The 27,124-nt window shown below is 36.0% G+C and overlaps 1 protein-coding gene across 1 annotated transcript in view; it reads left to right on the forward strand.

Moving 5' to 3' along the window:
* Positions 1-2,469: 2,469 nt before the first annotated feature.
* PDE7B (phosphodiesterase 7B) overlaps positions 2,470-27,124 on the forward strand; it is a 343,532-nt gene continuing 318,877 nt past the window's right edge. Inside the window, exon 1 of the mRNA XM_002747056.6 lies at positions 2,470-2,788. Coding sequence (XP_002747102.1) covers positions 2,768-2,788 — 21 coding nt within the window. The 5' untranslated portion in view covers positions 2,470-2,767. The remainder of the gene's footprint in view (positions 2,789-27,124) is intronic.

Genomic DNA, 27,124 nt, shown 5'->3' on the forward strand with positions numbered 1-27,124 from the left:
GCCTTGCACTTGATGTCCCCTTGCTTAAAATGCTCTCCCTCCTGTCATCATCTCCCCATTTGTGTCCAACATCACCTTTGCAGTGGCACCTTCTCTGCATACTCACTTTAAAATTGCAAGCCTCTATCTGACTAGTGACCCTTCCCTCTCCTATTCTTTTTTTCATAACGTTATTACCACCCAATATCCTATGTAAATTTTTAATTCGTTGTTTATGGCCTTTCTCATTTTGGAAGAATCTAAGTTTTATGGGATCAAAGAAAGACGTGTGGGAGGGTATGTATGTGGAGTATATGTTTTCATTGCTTTCTTCTCGGTGCCTAGAACAGTGCCTGGTACAGAGTGCACAATGAAATATCTGTTACTGTTCAATGAAGGTCCAAAACTGTTCTTTATTTCATCTCGAAACCAGGCTTTTCTCCCAGGCTTCCCCACATCAGGAAATGGCAACTCTAGTCTAGTTTGCTCAAGCCAGCACCTGGAAATTACTCTTGATTCCTCTCTCTTTCTCACACTTCTCATCTTCTAATACTGCCAATGCTCTCTGCAAATACTCAGGCCCCTTTCCAGAATCCGGCCCTCCCACCTTCTCCACTGCTCTCACCCAAGTTCAATCCATGATGCGCTTTCACCTAGGTTAGCACGTGGTCTTCATTGTCGGCCTCCCTGCTTCTACTCTTGCTCTCTAGGAGTCTGTCTTCCACAGAGAAAAGAGAGAAATCTCTTTAGAATTCGTGTTGAATCATAGCCAATCCTCAGCTCAAAACACTCTTATAGGGAGGTTTTCACCTTGTAATAAAATTCATGTCCTATGCATGGCCTGTAAGATACGTCCTGATCTTGTCCCAGACATACTTTCTTCAACTTATCTTTGCTTTACTCATTCTCTTCCAGCCACTCTATTTCCCTTTCTGTTCCTTGGATCTGCCAAAGGCCCCCTGTTGTGGGGCCTTTACATGGCTTCTTCTGCATGGAATGTACAGACACATAGTACCTGCTATATCCCGTCCTTCAGGCCTCTGCTCCAAGTTGCTTTATCAGAGGGCTGACCTGATCATCTTGCCTAAAATAGCAGACACATACCACACATGCACACACATGTGCACACGCACCTCTTTCTCCTTACCTTATTTTGAAGCCCTTATTACCACCTGACATTATATGTTTACTTATTTTTCTTTGCCAATTTCCCTATTTCTCCAAAATGTAAACTCCATGGGAGGAAAGAACCATCTGTTTTGTTCACTGTTACAGCTTCAACACCAAAGACAAACCCCAACGACTACAGGGTTACTTAACCCTAGTGCCTAGGCTCTTAGGTATAAATACCTTCTTTCTCAAAGAAGCGATGTTAGTATTTCAAAAAGGAATGTGGACTTCCTTTAGTGTGATGCCCACCCCTAAAACAGTCTCTGAGTCGGAGCAATGGAGAAATCTGATTGGCCCCCGTGGGTCCCACGGCCCCTTGTGATTCTGTTGTGGGAATGGGGCTGGGGGGAAAGTCCATGCAATCCATAGAGAGAGGAAGGAAAGTTCAGCCCCACACCGTAACCCACCCCCACCCGCCCCCTAAAAAAGTCTGTTAGCAGAATTCAGGATGGGTGGGGATGGGGAAAAGGAGGAGGATATGGGGGAGGCAGAAACAACAGATGGCAACCATGGAGATTTTTCCAGAGTGGGAAGAGTAACCCAGGGATGAGCTGGGGTCCCTGGTAAGGGAAGTATCCCTAAATAACAGAACCTTGACACTCTTTGGGAAACAACAACATGCTGAGGCCCCAGGCTTGCCTGCATGGCATCACCATAGTCCTGCTTCTTGAATGACTTCTGCTGGTATGGCAGGAGGCATCTCCCTGGCAGGAACAAGCCTGAGGCTCCACCATGGAAGCTGGAGGAAACGCAGGGACCCGTGGCACAAACTGATGCAGGATTTCTGTTGTATTGCACACCATTTTGTTCACCAGCACATTTGCACAATTTTACCTCTATGGCTATCAAGATGAATTAACAACTCATTTTTAGGTAAGAGTAAAAATGAATTAGGTTGAAAAATAAGCAACAGCTGCCAAGTGAGCATGTGCACATACACTCAGATGGAAAAAAATCTACATCTCGCTGGTACGATTTAGCTCAGAGTTTTATTTTTAATTTTTGTTTTGTTTTGCTTTTGTTTTTATACACCTCACCACAAGGTATTTTAAATTCTTTAAATGTATTTCTGAATTTAGAAAATGTTTCTTGGGTTCTCCCAAGAGTGGGGTGACCAGGCTGACCACAGGCACACACACATTCTTCCCATAGTACAGTACTTTAAAATTAATAGCACATGCAGAGGAAAAACTAAACCCTTTGACGTCACTCTTGAAATGAGGAAACATAAACAGAAAAGGCTCCACTCCAGTAAGCTGCCAGAGTGGAAGCCGATTGGTCTCTGCTTTTCCTTGCCTGTGGCAACTGACAGCACCTCCCAGCCTAGCAGGCCGACGGCTGCTCACCCAGCCAGTCAGTGGTCTGGGCACTGCAGCAGGCTCGGCTCTGTCCCAGCAGTTGTCTGAGAGAAAAGTGGTGTACTCGCTCTTTCTACCTTCCTTCTTTCTCGATCTCCTTGTGTGCTTTTGTGTTTATTTCTTTTCTTTTTTTTTTACTTAATTATATTTCTAATCCTGGATGAAGTTGCTGGATTCTGCAGCACAAGTCTTCATGAACAAGCAGCACCGCTCAGAGATTTCACGGCATTCAAAGGTCACAGAACTGCCACTATGGTTAAATGTCTTGTTTAATGGTTGAGGTATGTACAAAAAATTTAAGCGGCAAGCTCAGTTTTCTTGAGAGAACAGAGTCACAGAGATGGCAGGATTTTTATTTAAAATGAACCTGTACATATATATATATATATATATTTTTGTCTGTGATTGTTACTACAGCAACCAGCTTTTGAATTTCCTTCCTTTTTCTAGGCGAACTGACTAAACATGATCACTTACCCTGAATTAACTGTTTAAGGGCAACAGGGTTTCATTCCAACCAGTGTAATGAGACTCCAGCATTTTCACTGCACTTTGAGCCCACACTAAGGTGGTCTTTTAAAAAAATGCACTATTTTTTTCTCCAACATAGATTTTGGAGTTGGGTAATTTTTATTTTTGGTGGGACAGCTTAGGAAATTGCTGGTAAAGGGATTGGTAAGGTTTGCAGAAGAGGGAAGAGGAAAATTAGTTTCTTTCTTGAGTTTTTCATGTTGGTTGATAGCAGACTTCAAGATGAAGAAATTAGTAGCAAGAGGGGAAGAAGCTGTTTGTGAGATTGAAGGTAGAAAAAATCAATAGAAGATGTCCAAAAAATGAATTCTTAAGAAAAATTCTTCATCACCTTGTTGCATTTTTCAAAAAATGTTTTGGATTCAGAAGTCCAGGGGAGATGCAGATACTAAGTTATATGACCAGAAATTTTGATATTATGATTTATAAAGGAAAATAAAACTTCTTTATTACCACCGCAAAGTTGCTAATTATCTTTTCCTACCATAGTTGAAAGCGGAGTCAGATATTCAATTAGGGACTTAAGTGATTGAGCCTGGGGACTAATTAATTGTTTAGAAATTCTGTTCTTCATGTGCTCTAGCCAGTGACTATTGCAATGGTAAGAGTAAACCTCTTTGCACCAGAACACAGGCATATGCATTCATATATAGTAAACACACTAAATGCTGCAGGAAGCTGGGCGATTCAACACAGGGCTAATGTTTCCTTCGATGGCACATTATTATGTGTTAAGGGGGGTCCCTGCTAAAAAGCATTGCTATCCAAAGAGTTTTTGTAACAGCAATTTAAGTAATATATGGTTACCATGGATTTCCCCATTACCCTTCTCAAAGTTATGCAATAGCCAATAAGACAGGATTGTTTGAAATCATTACCCTGTTCCAGAATTTCTAACTGATTTTCTTAAAGTTTCTATTCTCAACATTGAGAACCTGAAACCTTTAAAACTGGGTCACATTAGCAGTCATATTAAGCAAGATTTCAAACACGATTTCAAAGGGTTAACAAAATTAACTGCATAAGACTGTAATGTACCAAGTTAAGAACTGCAAAAATATTAGCTCTGAAATGCAGAGGATGTGCCGTGAATGGACAATTGCTTTTCTGCAGCGCCTAGTGGGAAAACAAGGACTTTGTGTGTTGCAAACGCATAACTGCAGCTCCTCCATTTCCTCTGCTTTATCTTTTATTACTGGCTGGAGAAACAAAGACGGGTGTCAGGAGTTACGTCTTGATTGACATTTTCTCCAATAAAATGAAGTCACTTTTTGTCTCAAGTAGAAGCCCACAGTTAACTAGTTGCAACTCCAAACACTGTATCTGCCTAGGAAGAATTTTTACCTGACACTGTAAGTTGTCTGATTTCAGAATGTACTCACTCGAACAACACGTGACAAAATTAGTGGTGCCTATATGTCAGCAAATTAGCTGGGAGAATTTTTTTTTTTAATTAAGTTACTTAGGGCAAGGGTGGAAAAGTCTGAGATGTGTCAGGGACAGGCATTAATTTAGGGAAAATAATTGCGCTAGTGCATCTTTTAATGCCTTACACAGTATTCAGCAGAAAGCTACTCAGTGTCAGTTCTCCGTAAAAACCTAGTTAAAATGTTTACCCAGAATTTACTACCTTTCATATATTGTAAATTATTTAAATAATTTTCAATCATGGACTTTTCCAGTGTCTTTGAAAAGCACTTTTGGTGTAAGTCTAGCCTAAAATGTAATCTAAAAATCAAGTCAATGATACAGAGAAGGACATTTCAAACACTGACATGTTATTTTCGGCCAAAGGACATCTTAAATGCAAAAGTAAAATGACCGAGTTTCCTCAAAGTGGGAATGTACCACCTAGAAAATGCCTCTGCCTAGTAATTATTCTTCAGAAGTCTAACTTGTTGTTAGCCTGGCCTAAATCACAGGAGGAAGCTGTTTGTTGACTCACAGAAGGTAGTGTTGGAAGAAATTTATTAAGTGATAAGCTAATCCCAAGCAATTCTAAAAGGGCTTTGTTTATATTTGAGAGAAGTGTCAAATTTAAGGATCAGAATAGACTTTGAAATATATAAGTGTACAATCTGAGAGGTATTCGAAGTGGTTTCCCTCACATTGTTGGGGTATATAATTGGGGACTCTCTATATACAGAAATTCTTATCTAAATAATCCACTATCTTAATGATTCAGCTATGTATCCCCCAAAAATCTACAACTAAGTATCTATCTCCATTTGGCTCAGGAAGAAGGGACTTGGCATTTGGAAATGTAGGTCCCTCTCATAGCACAGAGACCATCTCTAATCTCTGTTGGCACCTCCTCCTGGTGGCAGCCCCATTTCCCCTAAGAATGTACGTTGGGGAGCATTGCCATTGTCCACAGGAGAGTAGCCATGGGATCAGCACCACTTCTACACTTTGTAGAAGCCACTGAGGCTTCTACAAACATCCTCAGTGGCTCTAGGAATCCCACTTTGATTCATGAGATGGTGCCTACTTTATATATTAGCACTCTTTAAAGTGGTTTTACATGCAAATTTGAAGAAGAGAAAGAGAAAAGGGATATAGAAACCCAAACTGACCAAACACCTATTATGTATCAGGCATTGTTAGAAATTTGAATACAGAGAGCGAAATATGTCAGAGTTCTTGTGTGTGGTCAAGGCACTTATACCTTCTACTTTCTCAAGAGTCATTTAAGTATCTGAATGATTTGATTTGTACTTAGTGATTTTTTTTTCATGGAGTGCACTAACAAGGGCAGTGAACAGAGGCAATGAACCAAGGTGGACATCCTCATTCAGGCTCTAATGAGCTGGGTGACCCTGAGCCACTCACTTACTCTTGACCTCAAGTTTCTCAACTTGTAAGAGCAACTGGTTATCTTTAACTTCCATTTTAGATCCAAGTTTTTATACTCTTGTTCTCAAACTAGAATTTTTTAGCTCCATTTACATGTAAATGTGAAAGTATCAAACCTCTATTCCAAAAATCATTACTACCTTTTTGCAGGATGTCAAGGGCTGTGTCTGTGAATAAGCAATGATTCCCACATGAGGAAATATATTCTGGTTGAGTATGAATATTTAAACAAATGAAGAGTCTGTACAAAGAAACGGAGGAACAAAAGGAGAATTTTGGGAGGGGAGGCAGTGATGGAAAACTGTAGAGGAGGCAGCTCTATGCAATTTGGAATTTAAGAAAAAAATTTTGTATATATTCAGATATTTATTTTTACATGATGATCTGTAATGTGATTAAGTACACTGTTAGTATTTTGGAAATCATGTATTTGCAATGGTGTTCTTAAAAAGTAGAATGTTAAAGAGAGCCAAAGTTTTCTTATAGGTTGATTCAGCTGCTGTGCAGGCCTGAGGTGGCAAATCAAATCAGTTCATTGACTTCGTCCTCCTCATTCCTTGAACTTTAAACCACAGGAGGTATAGAAAGCTGGAGTCTTTAGAGAACACCATGGACAGCTGAGATACACAAGCCAGGAAGATTATAGCTGTGATGGTCTTGAACACTGGCACAGTGTGGTATCAACATGGTAGGAAATTCCCTTGGTATCCGGAAAGCTCTTGTGGTGGCCTGGAACTTCCGGAGATTACTCGTGGGAGTGAAGACACATTTCCTCAACTCTGGAGCCTCAGTTTCCTCATCTTTAAAATAAGGCCGTTGGATGCCCTTTTCCTTTCCAAATTCTGTGATTTAACCTGACAAAATTAACACTGAATCATTAGCATGTGTTTACGTTTATCTTTCCACCTCTCCCATCCTTATTTCCACTGCGTCTCTGTGTAGTTTACCTTTACTCAGTTGTCCAAATTTACATAATTTTACCTCCAAGGTAATCTCATTGCCAAGGAAAAGCAAAAACAAAACAAGAACTTGGGTTTGAGAATTTCTCCCAGGGAAGACTATCACTCCCTTGAGACAGTCACCTCTCCCTGCTCTGTTTCTCTTGTATCAGGTTGATGTGCCCCTCTGTGGCTGTGACACTCCTATTGTGAAAATTGTAACTAGGAGCTCTAATGTTAAAAGACAAATGTCTTTTTCCTAAATGCCAGTCACTGTCCTGGATTTTCTATATTGCTTCATTTAATATCTTCTCAACTCTAATTCTGATTTTTTTAGAGAACAAATGCAAACCTGTTGTTAACTGAGTTGGTGGAATCTTCAGAAGAAATTTTTGGGGAATTGATTGTCCATTGAGTATCTGCTCCAAGACCTTGCCCACCCCCCACCCCACCCTGTACAGGGTTGCTGCTTCATACTAGTGGTGGGATTTGATGCAATTCAGTCACCTTCGTGGAGACATTTCAGGGATTCTGTGTGGCTCAGAGCATTCTAGTTGGTGTCTCCTCTGAGTGAGAGTTCACGTTTAACACCTCAAGCATGGAAAATAGGGAGCTGGTTTTGTAGTTTTAGATAAAAATAACAACAGAAAACACACAAATGTATTAAGCAATATACAATTCTTAATACTGTATAAATATCTCGATATTTTCAAACATTAAATCCTTTCATGAATGCTTTATATATTTATTTGTGTACAGTATAGAAGTATGAAAATAATAGCCACAGTCAATATACCAGTAAAGAAACTTTGTTATACATTTAAAGTTCCTTCCTTTCTCTCCCCGCTCCCTTCTTTCCTTCTTTCCTTCTGCCCTCTCTTGCCTGCCTGCCCACTCGTCCTCCCTCCCTCCTGCCCTCCCCTCTCCTTCCCTCCTCCTCCCTCCCCTCCCCTTCCTTCCTTTCTTCTTTCCTTTCCATTCTCCCTCCTGCCCTTCCTCCCTTTGTTTTTCTTTTTTTTTCTTGAATCTGTTAGGGGAAGAAGGGAAAAGTAAAGATTGGTAATGAGGTTTTGAGGAGTTTTCCTTGTGTAAAATTAGAAGTAATATTTACTTTTTTTCCTTATATGTAATTTTTCATTAAAATTCCTGCTCAGGTTTTTTCTTAATACCTGCTGTGTTCTACATAGTCACAATTCACATATAAATAGGAAGTATATAAAATACCCTTTCTACAAGATGATAATTATTCCCACTGCTTCAGACATGCACAAAAAAGGATTCTGTTCAAAAATGAATCTGTACATAACTTAAATAAACTTAATGTCTAAGAATCTTCTTTTGCTGTGGCATGGGGATAGGGTCCAGGACTGGCCTGGTGTGAGGAGTATGTTTCCATAGGTCCAGGTATAGACATGGGAAGGCTACCATATGCCTGGGTTGGTCAAAACTTGATAGCTGAAGATACCAAATGGTCGATGTTTTACTTTCTCTTTGACTCTAGCAAATCTTTGTCAATGAACATACAGAATTGTTTATTTTTGCATTGTTTGTAACCTTAACAAAAATCAGAAACTACTTGAACCCAATAATAAGTGAACTATTGAAAAATTATTGTAAAATCATGCAATAGAACACCATATAGTCATTTAAAAGAATAAAGAAGCTCTACATGAAAAAATCTGGAATGATTTTTCAGATGTATTAAGCAGGGCAGGGGGAGCTACATTAACATTTTTATTAATCCATATACACAGATGTACTTATTGAAAATTTCTGGAAATTCAAATAAACTTAACAACAATGCCTCTGGAAAAAGAACTTAGGGTATGGGATAGGAACAAGGCTTACTCTTCTTGTATATACTTTAAAATTGTTCAACTTTCCCCCTATAAATGTATTACATTTACGACTGGAAAAAGTTACTAACGTTTATTTATCTTGTGATATTTTAAATTGACCAGAAAAAAATAGAAGGTAAAAGAAGAAAGAATTCTATTTTATTTTTTTCATTTTATTTAATTTTATTACTTTTTTTGTTTTTGAGACAGAGTCTCATTCTGTTGCTCAGGATGGAGTGCAGTGGTATGATCTCGGCTCACTGCAACCTCCACCTCCCAGATTCAAGCGATTCTCCTGCTTCAGCCCCCCGGGTAGCTGGGATTACAGGCATGCTCCAGCACACCTGGCTAGTTTTTGTATTTTTAGTAGAGATGAGATTTCACCATGTTGGCCAGACTGGTCTCGAACTCCTGACCTCAAGTGATCCACTCGCCTTGGCCTCCCAAAGTGCTGAGATTAATGGTGTAAGCCACTGCATCCAGCCTGAGTTCTGTTCTGTTTTAACATTTCTTCATTCATTTCTTCCTTTGACCCTTGCTAAATTTCTCCTGTGTGCCTTTGACATGGCTAGGGAACTGAGAGCTCCCTGGAAGCCAGAAGATAGGGAGCCCATCATTCTTGTTTGAGTAACTTTGGGCCCATCAGCCCTCTGGGCACCCAGTTTTCTCAAGTATAAAATGAGGGGCTTAGTAAGCTCAAAGTTTCTTCGAGTTGGTATGTGTCTAAGAAAATTTGGCCTGTTGAGATCCTTTCCATAAGCTGAATATACATATTTTATGATACATATTTTGCTGGTTTGAACATTTTGACTAAATTTTGTTTTAGAACTGGTCAGTTCAGTTTAATTTTTCAAATTAACTATACATGCAGAATTTGCATTTATTCAAACAGTGTTTTAGGAAATCACACATCATAGACTTTTAATATAAAATTATACTGTAATATCAGTTATTCATAAAACAGTACAAAACACTATATTAAGATGTACAGCTTGTGCAGTTATACAAGCAACTAATGCTTCTTCCTTTTGGATATGATTTATACATTTCTTGGTTCTCCAGGAGGGGGAAAAAAAAGACCTTCATTTCCCTTTCTCATTATGCCACTTGCCAGCTGGGTCCAGTCAGATGAAAGAACTCAGTCATTCACAAAAGTGTAGAAAGCGTTCTTGTAAAAGGAGATGCTGCAGTAATACAGAGGTCTAAAGAATGCCTTGATTTAGAAAAGGTCACTAAATCTAAGAAAAAAGTTATTTTCTATGTGATAGAAATATAGTGTGTTTCCATGTCCTTAAGACGAGTGTTCATGCTTTTCCAATCAAATAAAAACCTAATTTCCATTGGGTTTTTAGCTTCATTTGGAAGAATGTAGGTATTGGTCATTTTCCATATATAGTAGTTTTTATTTTCTATTTTTCTAGATCTTCACTATTGTGTTTGGGGTAAAAAAATAATTAAGTTAAAATAATACAAAAGGAATAAACATAAAACAGGAATTTGTGTGATGGCAGTTTGGAATAACAAAACTAACATTCTAAACTTTTCTCTATAAATCTTTTAATCATCAAAAATCACTATTAGAAATATAATTCAATATCTTATAAATAAAATAAGAAATATTATTCTCTTTTTCATTGAAAATGTTGCCCCTAAGTGCCCAGGTGGGGGTGCATGAGAGAGAGAGGCGCTTCTTAAACTTGACAAAGTGCACATAAAAGCTTTGTATACAGTAGTGATACGAAAAAACTAAATTACTGAGTTGGAGAACATAGCCTATTTAAAATATATTGTCTCCTTAAGTGTAAATCTTTAGAAACCAAATGATCAAATACATCTATTGGATTAAATGGCAATAATGAGTAATAAAATTTAATATGCTTATTTTGAGTGAAAGGAAAAAAGGAAAAGCAGAAAAAAAAAATGAGGATTCAGTTTTTTTCAAGGAGCATTGAACTTGTGACCTAAAGCCCTGAGTTCCAGTTCCAGATGCTAAGAATGATACTGTTGGCAAGTTATTTAACATTTTTAGATTTCAGGTATCTATAATGTATTTTTAAACCGTTTGGTTCTAGAATTTCTGGCTTTCCTATCTAAGTAGTTATTCAGTTCATAACACAAATGTCCTGTAACTTTCTAGAACATTCCTCTTAGATGGGGATTTATTATGCCCACTTTAAAAGCAAGGAAATTGAGACTCAAATAAACTGCAGCTAAGAGTTGAAATTCAACCTCAGCTTTTAGCTGACAGTTTTTAATGGTTTTTATATGCTTAAAATTCATCCTTTATCATTTTAAGAATGAGTTAGAAGACATTTTTTAAATACACAAAACATAAAAATATCTGTTTTGAAAATGTTAATCTACCCACTCTATTTTTATACAGGAAGTTTAAATATATAGAAAAAAACATGATTTCATTTTAAATGCAGTCACAATGTATTAATCTGAGACTTTAAACTTCCAATGTTTTGCTCTGAGAGGCAGTAGAGTGCATTGATCAACAGTGCGTATTTTGGTGACATTATATGGTTCATTTATTAGCTCTGACCGTGAAGAAGTTACTTAATCTCTCTAGGCCTTGCTCTACTTATTTGTTAGATGAAGGTGTTTCTAATATCTGCTTCATACAATTCTTGAAAGAATGGAATGACTTTATTTGTAAAGTGCTTAGAACAGAGTGGGGAGGAGTACAACATCATGTGAGTGTATCAAGTGGTATTATTTGCTTTTGAGTTTTAGAAATTTTTCATGGAGTTATAATTTTGTTGACAGTGCTGTTGGTGTTTAAACATTTAAGAGAAATCTTGTTTTAATTTTTTTTTACTTTATGAATTAAATAAACTACAGCACACATAACAGAAAATCATCTAACATATAATTATGCACCCTTGAACCCCTACACAGAAGTTGCTCAAATCAAGAGAGAAAAGAAATAGAGCATTATTACATGTTTGGCATCTGAGGAAACCCATCATGCCTCTTCCATTCTTTCATTCATTCAGTGTTACATCTTAAGATTAGATAGGTTGTTGCCTATTGCTGTGTGTGTCTTGTTCATTTTCATTGTTGCATTCTGTTTCATTATCTGAACAGACGGTATTTACTGTTCTACTATAGAAAATATTTTAACTGTATCCAGTTTCTAACATGAATAATGCCAGCATAAGTATTCATGGACCTGTCTTTTGGTGCACATGTACAGGCATATCTGTTGAGGGTATACCTAGGAATAGGTTGCTGGGCCACAGGGGAATGTTTATGTCCAAATTTGGTAAAAAAAAAAAAAATTCAAAATTGTTCAAAGTGGTTAAAATAATTTACACTCCCACCAACAATATATGTTCGGCTACTCTGCTTCCTCACTGATCTTACATATTGCCATTCTGGGTTGGTGTATAGTGGTAACCTAACTTGGCTTTAATTTTCACTTCCCTGATTGCTAATGGTTTGAGCACCTTTTCACATGTATATTGGCCATGTAAATATTTTTTGTCAAGTCACTGATCAAGTTATTTTGTATATTAATTTATTAGATATTATGTATACTTACATACACTATATATATATTTGATACCTTTGATTGTTATATATGTTACAAACATTTTCTTCCATTGGTAAAATCTCATGTTTTATTCTTCTTTGAGATTGTTTTTATCATTTTTGATTCTTTACATTTTTGTAAAAATTTTAAAATTAACTTTAGATTCTTCCCTAAAACAAAACACTGTTGGGATATAGATCAATTTGGGAAGATTGACATCTTTTCTGAGTCTTCCAAATCATAAACATAATGTATCCTTCTATTTATTTAGGTCTTTGTTAATTTCTGTCAGTAATATCTTCTGGCTAGCTTTGTGGTCATTTTACACATTCTTTGCTAGATATATTACTAAGCACTTAATATTTTGATGGTATTCCCACTGGCATCTCTTCCATTTCAATTTTAATTTTTTGTTACTGATACATAGAAAAACAATTAATTTTTGTATATCAGTTAGTTATCAGCAACTTTGCAACACTCACAAATTCCAATTCATTATCTATAGTTTATTTTGCTTTTCCATATAGGTAATTGGAACATCCGAGAATACTAATGGTCATCGATCTTCCTTTTTAATACTGCTAACTTTGTTTTATTGTACTGGATAGGATATTCAGCATATTGTTGAAGGGGTAATCGTGGCAACATTATCTTATTTCCAGTTTCAGAAGGAAAGCTTTCAACTTTCTCCCACTAAGTTTGATATTTTCTGTAACATTTGGAAAGTTTCCTTTTTATCCCTAGTTTGCTAAGCATTTAACTTATTAAATGTTCTTTAAAATAGTTGTTATATGATTTTTCCCTTTATTCTATTTATAGTAGGCAATTAATTTCAAATCAAACAAATCCTAGAATGAATCTAACTTGGTCATGATATGTTATGCTCAGTTTCAAAATCCCACATTACTCTGTTTCTGAATTGCTAATAATTTTTAGGATTTGAAACTATGTTGATGAAAACCATTAACCTTAAATTATCCTTTTTGGTTATGATCTTATTAAGGTTCCTTGACTTTATTAAATTACGTAGGTAATATTACACTTGTAAAAATGTTCTGGGAGAGTTTTTGTAAGTTTATAATTTTTTTCCTCAAATATTTGATAGAAATTGCAAATAAGTTCATCTGGGTCTGAAATATTTTGTGGGCAAGCTTTTAGTTACAGTTTTATTTCGACTTATTTTTAAGGGCTATTCAGACTTTCTATTTTCATTGTCAGTTTTAGTAATTTCTCAAGGATTTGTTGTTGATTATTTTTCAGTCTTTCTTCTTTTTGAATATATATGTTTAAAGGAGTAAATTTATTTTTCACAGTTTTAGCTGTCTCCCCTAGGTTTTAAAATTTCGTGTTTCTATTATCAGTTAATTCAAGACAAAATTTCAATTATAATTTTTTTTGGACCCATAAGTTATTTAGAAGTACATTTATTAATTTGCAAACAAATTGGGATGTTCTAGTTGTCTTTTTGTCTTTGTTTCCTAGTATAATTCTACTGTACTTACAGTCATACTGTATACTATTAAGATCTTTGAAATTTTTGAAACTTGAATTTATAATCAAATATATAGTCAGCTTTTCTAAACATATTACATGTGCTTGAAATAAATGTATTCTGCAATTGTTAGGTATAGTGCTCTATAGATACCAGTTATAAGAATTATTCATCATGTCATTGAAACATTTTGTATCTTTACTGATTTTCTTTGCTTCTATTAATTACTGAAAGAGATATATTAAAATGAACCTCATGATTGAAAATTATTTTCCTTTATTGTGCCATCATGTGTTTATATATTATGTTCAGCAATGTAAAATTGGCAATTTTTTAGATCAAGGTTGAATATCAGCAATTTTATAAAATTTAAACTAGTATTTTCATACTGTGCTGTTGTATCCTACCTTTACAGTAGGAGAAATACTGGGTTCTTGGGGCGCCAAAAACCTTTAGACATTATAATGGTTTGTGACCTCCTAAAAACATTCAGCACATAGACAGATATTCAGTCAATTTGGCACTGAAATTTCCTTGACCAGGGGGAATGTGATTAGGGAAAGAAATATCTAAAATGGCTCTGTAAGGGAACAGGATGATAATGGAAAAAAGGTCGAAAATTCCTTATAAACAAATTTAGAACTGTTATAAATTGTTGGTGAATTGAAATTTTATCATAATAAAACATCCCTTCAATTTTTTTTTTTTGCCTTCAATTCTCCTTGGGCTGATAATAAAATCTGTAAAACCAGCCCTCCATTGCTTAGTGGTTACATGGCTTTTCCATTTTTATTATTTCAGTTTTAAATTTTCTATATGTTTCTGTTTTAAGTGTGTCTCTTGACAAGCAGAAAATAAGTAAATTTCAATTTATCATTCAGTCTGAAAATATTTGCCCCTTCAGTGAGTATTTGATCCTTTTATAATTGATATAAGTGGTAATATATTTGGGTTCGAATATGCTGACTTACTATATACTATTTATTTATTTTTCTTGTTTTATATTTCGTTTTCTCTCCTCACTTTCCTAATAATGAATTAAGTATGTTTGTAATTGCACTGCCCCTTTTCCATTAGCTTTAGCTTATTTTTACATTATTTTACATTGTTTTACTGGTGACTATTGTGGGTGCAGGGTGCATCTATGGCCTAAAACAAGTCTAATGCATATTAGTACTTTTATTCCTTTGTGGCAAATTTGAGAACCTTGGAATGCCTCAACTACTTTTGTTTACCTCCTAAATTATATGCTATTGTTAGGTACTAACTTTATATAATGTAAATCTTTGAATAATTATATATTATTATTATTTTTTTTACAATTACATATCTTCTTCATTCTTTCCTGCATCTCTGAGATTATATATAGAATTTCCTTTTGTGCAGTGATGATGACATTCAGATTTTGGTTTTGTATAAAATGGCTTTATTTTACCTTTATTTCTAATGTTTACTTTTGCTGGTAATAAAATTATAGATTGTAATTCCCCTCCTCTTTATTTTAAAATATTATTGTATTATCTCATAACTTTTATTGTTTCTTTGATAAGTCAGAAAATAGTCTTTTAAAAGCAATCTGTCCTTTCCCTCTGTTTGTAGCACTTTATTTTCATGTTTCATTTCTTGTTTTACCTTGATTACTTAGGTATGATTTTCTTTGCATTTATCCCAACTAGGGCTTGTATGGTTTCTTAAGTGTGTGTCTTGATATTTTTCAACAATTTTGGAAAATGTTCATTAATTCTCTTACAATATTGCTTCTGCTCCATTCTCTCTAGCCTTTCTTAGTGGGGTTTAAGTTACATGGATGTTCAAGTTTTGAATGTTCCTACTCCCGTTACTTGCCTTCAATCTCTTTGTTCTTCATGTTGAACATTTTCTTTAGAGCAGTATTTTTATTTCCCTAAGTCTTTCTTCATCTGTATCTAATCTCATTCAACCCATAAAGCAATTTTTTATTAAGTTATGATATTTTTCAGTTTTAAAATTTAGGTATTTTTGGTCATTTCTAGCTTTCTGTCAGAATTCTCAATCTTGTCTCTCATATCCTTAAACATATTCTCCAAATCATTTTAAAACTTTTGTCATTTTATTTATTTAGATCTCTTGAGTGTTTATAGCTATTGTCTGCTGCTGCTCCTTGTTGAATAAGATTGGCTTGGCTTTCATACACCTGGTTATTTTTGATGAAGCACTAGGCGCGCGTGTGTGTGTGTGTGTGTGTAGAGAGAGAGATAGGGAGAAACAGAAATTACTTAAGGCCTAGTGTGATATTCTCTCTCTCTAGATATGATCTACATTTGCTTCAGCAGTTGCCAGTGGTATTAACAATCTTGTCTTAATCTGATTTCAAAAGCATTACATACTCATCAGAGTAATAACTTTATATTGTTACTTGCAGGTAGTACTTTGACAAGCTATCAATTTGAGGTTGCTAATACACTAGGGAGATCTTAGGTCAAAGAACTACTTGTTAGAGTCTCTGCCTTTCATTGATACCTCACATTTTCCATCAAGGCTATCTGGCACATTATTGAGCTCCTGATTTATGGCTTTCATGCATGGAATTTAGTGTTTTCTTATATAGTTGCCAATATATAGCTAAAATGAGCTCATAGCAACTTTCTTCATTATCCAAATTGTTTCACAGTTTACAGTTCTATACAAGCTAATATAATGTCTCAAATGAAAATGATAGTGCATACGTGTTGTAAACACATAAATGATTATTTCCAGTATACTAGCCATGTCCTGTGGAAATAGCAAATAAATTATTTAGATGATTGCAAATAAAATAAACCCTAGAGTAAGCTTAGCTATGCTACAGTAAAATTCTGGTCTAGTTATGTAAAACCAGGTCTTTGGTGTTCTGTTTTTATCTATTGCTTCTGGCAGTTTGTCGGCTTTTCTTGGGTTCCTGTGTTTTCCTAATACTTTATGCAGATTTTTCCTGTGTGGGGGATCTTTTGAGCGGAGGTGAACTTGAAGTTATAGCTAATAAATGTAAAATATGCTAAGTCCTTAGCCTGGAGTCCAATCATTAATAATTTATGAGCAATTTATAAGTAACTTGAAAGCATATATATATATAAAAGAGAACAGTTTTAAAACTGTGTTTGTTATAACTTTTCCAATAGGACACATTTTCTTTATAAAAAGATATATATTTCTAGTTTTTGTAACACTAGGTAGTCTTTTTCTTCCTTTTCAAAATAGAAATTAGAAATTTAAAATTTTTAAGAGAATCCATGTCCAACAACTTTAATGTATGTAACATTATAAATGTATGCTAAAACATTACATTGAGAACAAGTTAATATATGGTAAGGTTTAAAATGTTTTTTGCCGGGCGTGGTGGCTCACGCCTGTAATCCCAGCACTTTGAGAGGGCGAGGTGGGTCGATCACGAGGTCAAGAGATCGAGACCATCCTGGTCAACGTGGTGAAACCCCGTCTCTATTAAAAATACAAAAAATTAGCTGGGCATGGTGGCACGTGCCTGTAATCCCAGCTACTCAGGAGGCCGAGACAGGAGAATTGCCCAAACCCAGGAGGCGGAGGTTGTGGTGAGCCGAGATTGCGCCATTGCACTTCAGCCTGGGTAACAAGAGCGAAACTCCGTCTCAAAAATAAATAAATAAATGTTTTAAACTTTTATTTTAAGTTCAGAGATACATGCAGAGGATTGGCAGGTTTGTTATATAGGTAAATATGTGTCATGGAGATTTGTTGTACAGATTGTTTCATCACCCAAGTATTAAGCCTAATGCCCATTAGTTATTTTCCTGATCCTCTCCCTTCTCGCACCCTCTGCTCTCCAGTAGGCCCCATTGTGCGTTGTTCCCTCTTAAATGGTACATTTTATGAAATGTTACTATTCTCCATTGATAATGTTATACCTTACAGGTAACAGTAGAAGCTAAGGAACGTGACTTATTATTTAAGCGAAAGGACTAAGTATATTTTTATGTGTTACTCCATGATTTTTTTAACGAGAAAATATTTTTAACTTTGGCATCTTATAAATAACAAAGAGTACCTACAAACTGGAGCTCCAGAAGTAGATGTAGCACTAACATGCAGTTTTTAATTGCTACTTTCTCAGATTCTGTGAAAAGGTATATGAGCTGTTCTCTTTAATACAGCACACATTTGCAGTGTTTCTTCTTTAAAGTAATGCAAAAAAGTAACTTAAGGAATCCACAAATAAATTTTTCAAAGCTCATTTTATGTGTTGAATTTAAAAAAACCAATTTATAATCTGATAATTTTGACCTGCATTTAGGTTATTCATACAATCTTCAGGAAGTAAAATGACATTTATTTTCTACCTATGAAGTGAACCCCAAATTATGTCATCTATCTCCAAAGAGGTCTCACAGCATAGCTTTCTTTTTTTTTTTTTTTTCCTGATTAAATCCAATCAGATTTAGGAGAAGTTTAGGCTAGGAGAAGTTCTTAGGCACTACCAAAATGAATTTCAAATTCTGTATAGCAGAGGGTTCTCTGAGGTTTGTTGTTGTTATGGGTAATTATTCCAAAGGTAGATGCCCGCATGGCCATATCAATCATTCTCCTCTGGTCAAACTAATGTTTAAGTGTTTTTACTATCACCAACCCCCCGCCACTCCAATGCCTATGTTTTATCAAGACAATGGCAGAAACAGCAATTGGAAAGATAATCTTTTTTTTTTTTTTTGAAATGGAGTCTCACTTTGTTGCCAGGTTGGCTGGAGTACAGTAGTATAATCTTGGCTCACTGCAACCTCAGCCTCCCAGGTTCAAGTGATTCTCCTGCCTCAGCCTCCTGAGTAGCTGGGACTATAGGCACATACCGTCTCACCTGGCTGATTTTTGTATTTTTAGTAGAGATGAAGTTTCACCATGTTGGCCAGGCTGGTCTTGTTCTTCTGACCTCAGGTGATCCGCCCACCTTGACCTCCCAAAGTGCAGAGATTACAGGCATGAGCCCCCATGCCCAGCCTTGAGGAGAAAAGAATATTTGTTGTAAGAGCTGCCATGAACACACAGAATTTGAATTAGGTGGGGTTCCTCTAACTTTTCCCATAGTGTTCCCACTGTACACTATTCATTAAAAGTGAATTCTTACACATACTTAACTGAAATTGAATTTTAGACACAATACTTACAATTGTCTTGTTTAGTTTGTCTGAACCTTAAGTATACTGGCTCAATTATTTTTTAACTATGACAGTCTCAGATAAGTAATCATATGATTCTTTGTTTCCTGGTGCTGAAGGTTGTATACATATGTGTGTGTATAAATATGCATATATTATGTCAAGCCATTGAAAGGATCATTTTTTGGCCAAAACAGCCAATATCAGCAATTTCATATGGCTCAATCATGTGTGTGTATGTATACTTGTACACATATGAGGGTATAAAACCAGATGACTGGTATGTATTGTTAGTCTTTTAATTAATAGAGTCTAAAATTATAAGTAGTTTCTTCGATCTTAGGATTAGGGTGGATATAGACTTCTTTCAAGTGGTGTGAAACTATCTAAATATTTGCACATGTGACAAATTATTCGTCCCAAATTTTAGTATATTTATAAGTATATATATTTAGTACATATACTATTACTGAATAGTATATTTATGAAGTCTTAAGAAAAAATTCTGATTTCTGCTTATATCTCTCAAATAATCTCATAAAATCTCTAATGTATGGATAAAATTGTTCCTGTCTCGATGAACAAACTCAGACCCTCATCCATTAATTAGCATAAGGTCAGTGCTTTTAAGTGAGAGAGCCTAGATTTATTCACTCAACCATCAGGTATTTGGGGCCCTAGTATAGTCTAGGGACTGGAAATAGAGAAGTGGAAAAAACAAAGTTCCCATCCCCATGAAGCTTGCATTCCAGTGAGAGATGACTGACGGTTACCACATAGACTAGTAGATGTGACAGTTAATTTCAGAGATTGCTAAATCTCTTAAGAAAATAAGACCTGGATCCATAGCTGGAGAGCTCCACGAAGTCTTTTCTCTGCTGAAATGACTGAGAAAGAGACAGCCAAACCTGAAAGAAGAGTGATCCCTGAGGTCAAGAGATCGAGACCATCCTGGCCAACATGGTGAAACCCCATCTCTACTAAAAATACAAAAATTAGCTGGGCATGGTCATGTATGCCTCTTGTCCCAGCTACTTAGGAGGCTGAGGCAAAAGAATCACTTGAACCCAGGAGACTTGCAGTGAGCTGAGATGGCACCACTGCACTCTAGCCTGGTGACAGAGCAAGACTCTGTCTCAAAAAAAAAAAAAAAAAAAAAAAGTGATCCTGGCAGACTAAAAGCGACGTACTGAGAAGGAAACCCATTTCAATGTCTGAAAGACAGAAAGGCCAGTGCTTTGTGATCAAAATGAGGCAGTGGGATGGAAGGAGATGAGCAGGCATAAGAAGGCGGGGCACAGGGCATGCAGACCATCACAGAGCATGGTGGAAATTTTACTCTTCTCACAGTAAATGAGAAGCCACTGAAACCATGTAGACAGGGAGGAGAGGCCAACTGATTCATGCTTTTAAAGAAGTACTCTGACTCCAGTGTGGAGAATGGGTTGTCAGCGTAGGCTAGGGACACCATCATAAGCATCTGATGGGTGTTGTAGGCAAAATGGGAGAAGATGATGGCTTGGAGTAAGCTGGAACAATAGAGTGGTGGACAGTGTTCAGATTTGGGTATTTACCATAGAAATATAGGACCAAATGGTAGATTGGGTGAAAAGGAGATGCAGCAATACACAGTGCTGTGGTCCCAGATTCTGGAGCTGGGCTCCTTGGGTTCATGTTCTGGCTCTGCCCCCTATCAACTTTGTAACCTTGGGCAAATAGCCTCTTCTCCATTTCTGCACTGGTAAAACTGGAGGAGGGTGCCAATAGTGCCTAACTTAGAGGATTGCTATAAGATTAAATGTGTGTGTGTGTGTGTGTGTGTGTGTGCACAGGCTTAGAACTGAGTTCAGTTCTGTGTGTATGTCTGTGCACACAGGCTTAGAACTGAGTTCATAGTAAATGCTATGCCTATTTAGTTTATTTAGGTGATATGTACTTGTGATATATGCTGAATACACTAAATTTGAGAATAATTGATTGTAGACTCTTGGCTCACATCACTAAATGGTACCATTCACTGAATTGGGGAAGATTGAGGGAGGATCAGTTTAGAAGAGAGGGGATGCAGGAAATAAGAGTTGTGTTTAAGACACATTCAGCTTGAGATGCCTATTCATGAAACAGAGATGAAGAGTCTGGGGTTCAGAAGAGAGACCAAAACTGTGTTTAAATTTATCAATATATATATACTATTTAAAGCCTTGGAACTGGATGAGCTCACCTAGGAAGACAATGTAAAGAGGAAGAGGGTGGAGAATAAATAAGCATGGGGAGGTTGGGAAAGGAGGAGGAGCAGGAAATGATTCAAATGCATCCACATCTGGTTTTCCCATATTGCTCCCTATATTATTGGAGTCTTGCCCAAAGAGCTCATGCTGCAGAAACCTCTGTAGACATGAAAGCCTCTTTAGACGTTCTTACTGGTAAGGGGCTGAGGCTTCCAGCTTGACCCTGATGACAGGAATTTTCCATTCGTACTTGAGAGTAGCACAAAGAAACTGTGGTGGGAATCTGCTGCTCCCTATTTACCCTGAGATGTTTTTAGTGCAATCACAGTTATATATGGCCCCTAATGATAGATTGATTGTTTTAAATTGTATCTTTTCCTTTACATGAAGATATGGGCATCTCCAATTTACAAAGATGATTAGAACTGAACAAGAATGATTCCATAGACAATATACTATTCACTACCACTTGATTCCCAGTCAGCCCACAAAAGCCTGTGTAGCCCACAAGGATGTGAAATCAAAGTACAAAGACCACATAGATCCCAAACAGCAGAAGAAACAAGACTTGCAGAAATATTTGCTTAGATTCCTTAAGATACCAGAAATGTATTTTCTTTTCCTCTTATTTAGGCCCAGCAAAGCAAGGACAGAGAGTTGCCTATTGAGTGGGGTGGAAGGGGCCAGGGAAGGCACTTTTGTGGCCAGTTACATGTAAAGTAGTCAATGAAGGACTTTACAAAAGATAAATGTTGAGTTGAGAAAAAGAATTCTGGGGAAAGATGGGAAACTGGAAATCTACTCTTAGCTTTGACAGCTACCTGTGCTATGACCTAAAGGAAGTCACTAACTGTTCCATGCCTCAGTTTTCTTTCATTTTATATTGGCTACAATAATAATTTTCAATGTTGTCATAATGATAGGCACACACACACACGTACATATAATACAGTCATGTGTGACCATGTGGATGGTGGAAAGATCTAAGTAACTATTAACTATTGTTTATTATTGTTGTCTTATAGCCTCATATCACCTCTTGTTTTTTTATCTTGATGAATGATTCTTAGGAAACTATAAATGACAGGACTTTAATAATGTGGAGCAATAATAACAGCAATGAGATTTAAAAGAAAACAACTAATTCAAACAATACGGGAGAAATTTTATTCATAACATTGTGATTAGGTCACCTAGTTTCTCATTAGCTCTTCCAGTTTTTCCTAACAGATGCCTCAGTGAGTTGTCAAGAATGATCTAATTCTAGCTTTTTTAAAGGCTTGTGCTTGCAGTGAAGAGTTCAGTTGCTTTAGCAAGTTATCTTATATAAGTCCAGTCAGTAGCATCCTGGTAATTTGCCTCCAGAAAATAATCTAGAATTTTATTATAAACTTTTATTTACTCTTATAGCATCATTCAGCGTACAAAGCAGGAAGAATTCCTGTTTAAGATTTTTATAATTTTATCAATGACTTCCCAATGTTGCTGACACTTTTCTTGTAGAGTATCATCCACAGTATACTAACACTGCAATTGTCTTTTTAAAAATATTTTCTATTTCACCTAAGATACTGCAAAGAAATCATACAGAAAAGATATATTTGAGCTTTCCAATTTGTATAGCTTCTCCAAAGAATATAGTATGTGAAATGCAAGTGTTTATAGTATATTAAAAATTGATTAGAAATCAATGTTTCCTTTTTATACTGTCTGATTCATGCTCTTTGCTTGAAGACCACACAGAAGAAAACCCAACATTGTGAACCCTCCCCTAACAAAGTCTCACAAGGTGAACTCATTCTATGTTTGAAGTGAGTCTGTTGGATAAAGACTTTCAAGGACTATGTAGACACATTAACTGAAGTCTGCTATGGGGATTTTGTCTGAAAATGTACTTTTCTGCCCAAATAATCAGCTTTTTAATTAGTTAATATATAATAAAATGCATTCAGTGTCCATCTGAACTTTGGAAAATATAACCTGATTTAATACTACTCATTTATATATTAGTGTGTGTGTGAATGAGTGAATGTGCTTTATTTCTCATTTCTCCACACCCAAATCTTTCACTTATGTTTTGTTTTTGAAAACCTCATAATCAGCAGATTAAAATTATCTTGAACTTAGGGATGATTTTTCTCAGTTTATACTTTATTCTATAAATAGAAAGGGTTCTATGTAACAGTGTAATTTTTGTTTCTCGATGGTTGTCTAATACATTAATCTTAATTTCAATTAATTTCCTAGAATTACTCTTGTATTGATGAATTTATTTTACAAGCATTAAAAAGTTCACCCTGTTAACAACAGTCCCTGTATACAATTGCTCCATACAATGAAGGTTCCTGATTTTGAAGCTGGCTGAATGAGCTGAGAGCAAAACAAATCTAGTGATCTACCAGTAAGTGGCAATTGTTTAACTCCCTTCACTCTTCTCTACCACCGATTTCTAATTTCTTCTGTCAAAAACACACCTGAATTTCTAAACCATTCACAAACACGGAATGACATGGCAGACACAGATATCTTAGAATGGGGGTAAAGATGCCTTCCCAATATCTTTACGTGTCCCCTTTGTCTCCAGGTTTTGCAAACACAATATTTGAGTCCACATCTATGCGAAAAAATTTTTTCACCGAAATAAAACAGTGTCCTATGATTATTTTTATTTTAGAGATTTTGGCTAAATTGTTTTTGAAGGATTGTTGAATTATCTTTTATATATATCTTTAATATAGTATAATATAGTTCTGGTAGTTTCAAGAATTCTTGAAAATAATGGGTGCTTTAAGACAACAGTAGAATTTACTGAATTTATGAGGTAGGGATAGATGATTGATTGATTTTGGAGGGTATCATTTTTATATTTGTTGCAATTGAAAAAGCAACATAAACATGTTATAAATAAATGAGCAAATAGGTAAATATTGATAATCATTCTTCTTATATTGATAATCAATATAAACTTCGGTTTATATTTCCAGAAATGAACATTGTTTTTTACTTTGGAAAGTTTAAATTTTTAATTACAAATATTTCAAATGTAAGAAACCTGTCAGCAATAATATGACAGACATCCACGTATCCACCACCTAGCGGGCCATCTATTCATTGATGCATTTATTAATTCAACAAATATTTATTGAGAACTACTAAGCTAGACATTGTTCTAGGCACCTGCAGATTCACCAATAAGCAAAATAGATCATCATAAATTCAACCCATGTGTAAAAGATGATAGTTGCTGATGATTGCTATAGAAAAAAGAAGAGCAGAAAAAATGCTAGGGAATGTGGAGGAGATGGGCATGATATTTTTTAAAAGGTCCTTGGGAGGTCTCACTGAGAAGACAACTTCTGAGACTTGAAGGAATTGAGGGAGTAAACCATGCAGATAACATGGGGAAAGAATGTTCACATCAGAGGACACCATAAGTGCAAATACCTGGAGGTGGGAATGCATCTGATGACATGAGCCTCTCTAATTTCTCTCTGACTGCTTTGTTAATTTCTATCCTTGGTCCAGTGGTTTTCTTTACTGATTTCTGGCTTACTCTATTGCTGAGTTTTTATCTTACCTTCTTTCTGATTTATGCTTTGCAAACTGTAAATTTCCCTCCAAATGCTTTTTTAGCATCAACATCACAATCTTTGACAGAGGGTATATCACTGTGATCCATTTCTAAATATTTTCTAATTTCCATGATTTTGTTTCTATGGAAATCACTTCAATGATTATTTGAAGTGGTTATTTTAGATTCCTTAAGTGTGACAATCTTTTATTATTGATTTCCAAATTTAATGCATTGTATTCAGGGAATGCTGCGTGTGTAAAGTGATTCCTAAATATCTTTGAGTCTTGCTTTGTAGCTTAAGTCACTAATTTTTATTTTAAAAATCCATGTAAGAATGAAAATAACATATTTTCTATAATTGTTAGAAACAGTGATTATATGTAGTCATCAGAGAAAACTTGGTAACTGTGTTGTCAAAATTGTCCATTCCCTTATACTGGGAATAATCTATTCTCTTTTTTCCCTTCTGGGTCAATGACTGTAATAGGTAAGTTAAAATTTCCTGCTATGATTATAGATTTGTGAATTTCTCCTTATAATTCTGTAAACTTTTGCCTTGTATACTTTGAAGTTTGCCTGGTAGGTAAATGTAAATTCAGAGGGATAATCTTCCTGGTAATTGTTACTTTTATTTCTGCTAAGAAGTCTATTCCATTTATGAAAATATTAATGTCTTAATAATCTAATATTACGAGCTTCTATTCCAGTTCTCTTTGGGTTACAGTTTTCCCAATATATCTTTTTTTATCCTCTCACTTTCAACATTTCTGTGAGTATATATTCTTGGTGTGTCTTTTTTAAACAATATATAACTGAATTTAATTTTTAATGCAATCAGACACTGTCTTTTAACTGTCAAGCTAAACCCATATACACATTAAGAATTATTTATTCAAATCTAACTTTGTTTGGCTATTCATCATTTTATTTTTACTACTTTGCTTTTTTCTGCTTTCAACTAGATGGATTGAGGTTTTGAATATATTTTCTCGTATTGGTTTAGAGACTAGACATTTCATTTTTTGTGGTTTCAGTAGATACACTTACATTTTTAGCATTTTATACTAGAATTAAAATATAAATAAATTTATTTGTATTTAATATCCCTATCATGCCCCAGAAAAATATAAGAAACTTACTTCAATCATCTTAAATGAGGTCATGTCCATCCCTAAAACTGTTATTGTTGTATATATCTGAGCTCTAATTTGTTTTGAAACTCTGAGCTATTTTCTTTTTAAATTTTTATAGCAAGTGCTTATCTAAATTTACTCATATGTTTCCCGATATTGCTCAAAGTTCCTTCATACGTTTCATTTTTCCTTTTCAGGTTCACATTCAATCTTAAAGGGAATGGAAGTGGTAAATATTTTCAGTGTTTAGACTAAAAAGTATCCTTATTTAACCTTCATTCTTGAATGATAATTTAACAGGATTTAGAATTCTCTAGGTTTTAGTCATTTTCTCTGAGCTCTTTGAGGACAATATTCACTTGCCATTTGGTCTCCTGTTGCCACAGAAATTCGTTTGCGAGGCTAATTGGTGTGACTTCGTGGTCATCTGTTATTTCTGGTTGCTTTTAAGGTTTTCTCTCTGTGGTGGTTCAGGTCTTCTGCAAAGGACACACCAAGACATAATTAGAAACGTTAGAAATTTGGGGAGGAAAGTGCCTGTGAAGGACAGAGCAGAACGGGACAGGAATAAATGGAGACAACCTCCAGACCTCAGGGCAGGTGTGACTGGTAAAAAGGGAGGAGGAGAAGAACAGGAGCTTGAGGGTAGGAAAAGATTCAAGTAGCAGGGCAGCCAGGCTCCTGGGGGTCTGCTAAGTACAAATGACTATGAGAAGAGTTCGGCATCGAGCAGGAAGGGCTCGGCTGTAGTACCCCACCATGCCCAGCACAGAAGTGGAGCAGTCTGGGGAAAGAGTGAGGTCCACACACACGGGTGGATCTGAGGTGTCGGCTGTCAGCTGTCAGCTGAATGCACATCTGGTAGCAGGTCCCCTGGAAGAGGAGAGCTGAGGTCTACCGCACTATGTCTTTCAGGTTTTGCAGCTTCACTGAAGTGTCTAGATTTATTTTTCCTACCATGTAATCTTGTATTTCTTCTTGCCTACATTTCATATACTTCATCACAGCTGGTGAAATTTCAGCCATGCTTTCTTTGAAAATGGCATCTCCTACTTTTTCTCACTTTCTTTTTTTTTTTTTTTTTTTTTTTGAGACGGAGTTTCGCTCTGGTTACCCAGGCTGGAGTGTAATGGCGCGATCTCGGCTTACCGCAACCTCTGCCTCCTGGGTTCAGGCAATTCTCCTGCCTCAGCCTCCCGAGTAGCTGGGATTACAGGTACTCACCACCATGCCCAGCTAATTTTTTGTATTTTTAGTAGAGACAGGGTTTCACCATGTTGACCAGGATGGTCTCGATCTGTTCACCTCGTGATCCACCCGCCTCGGCCTCCCAAAGTGCTGGGAT

The sequence above is a fragment of the Callithrix jacchus genome, chromosome 4 (genome assembly GCF_049354715.1).
Source record: "Callithrix jacchus isolate 240 chromosome 4, calJac240_pri, whole genome shotgun sequence".
NCBI classification, from domain to species: domain Eukaryota; kingdom Metazoa; phylum Chordata; class Mammalia; order Primates; family Cebidae; genus Callithrix; species Callithrix jacchus.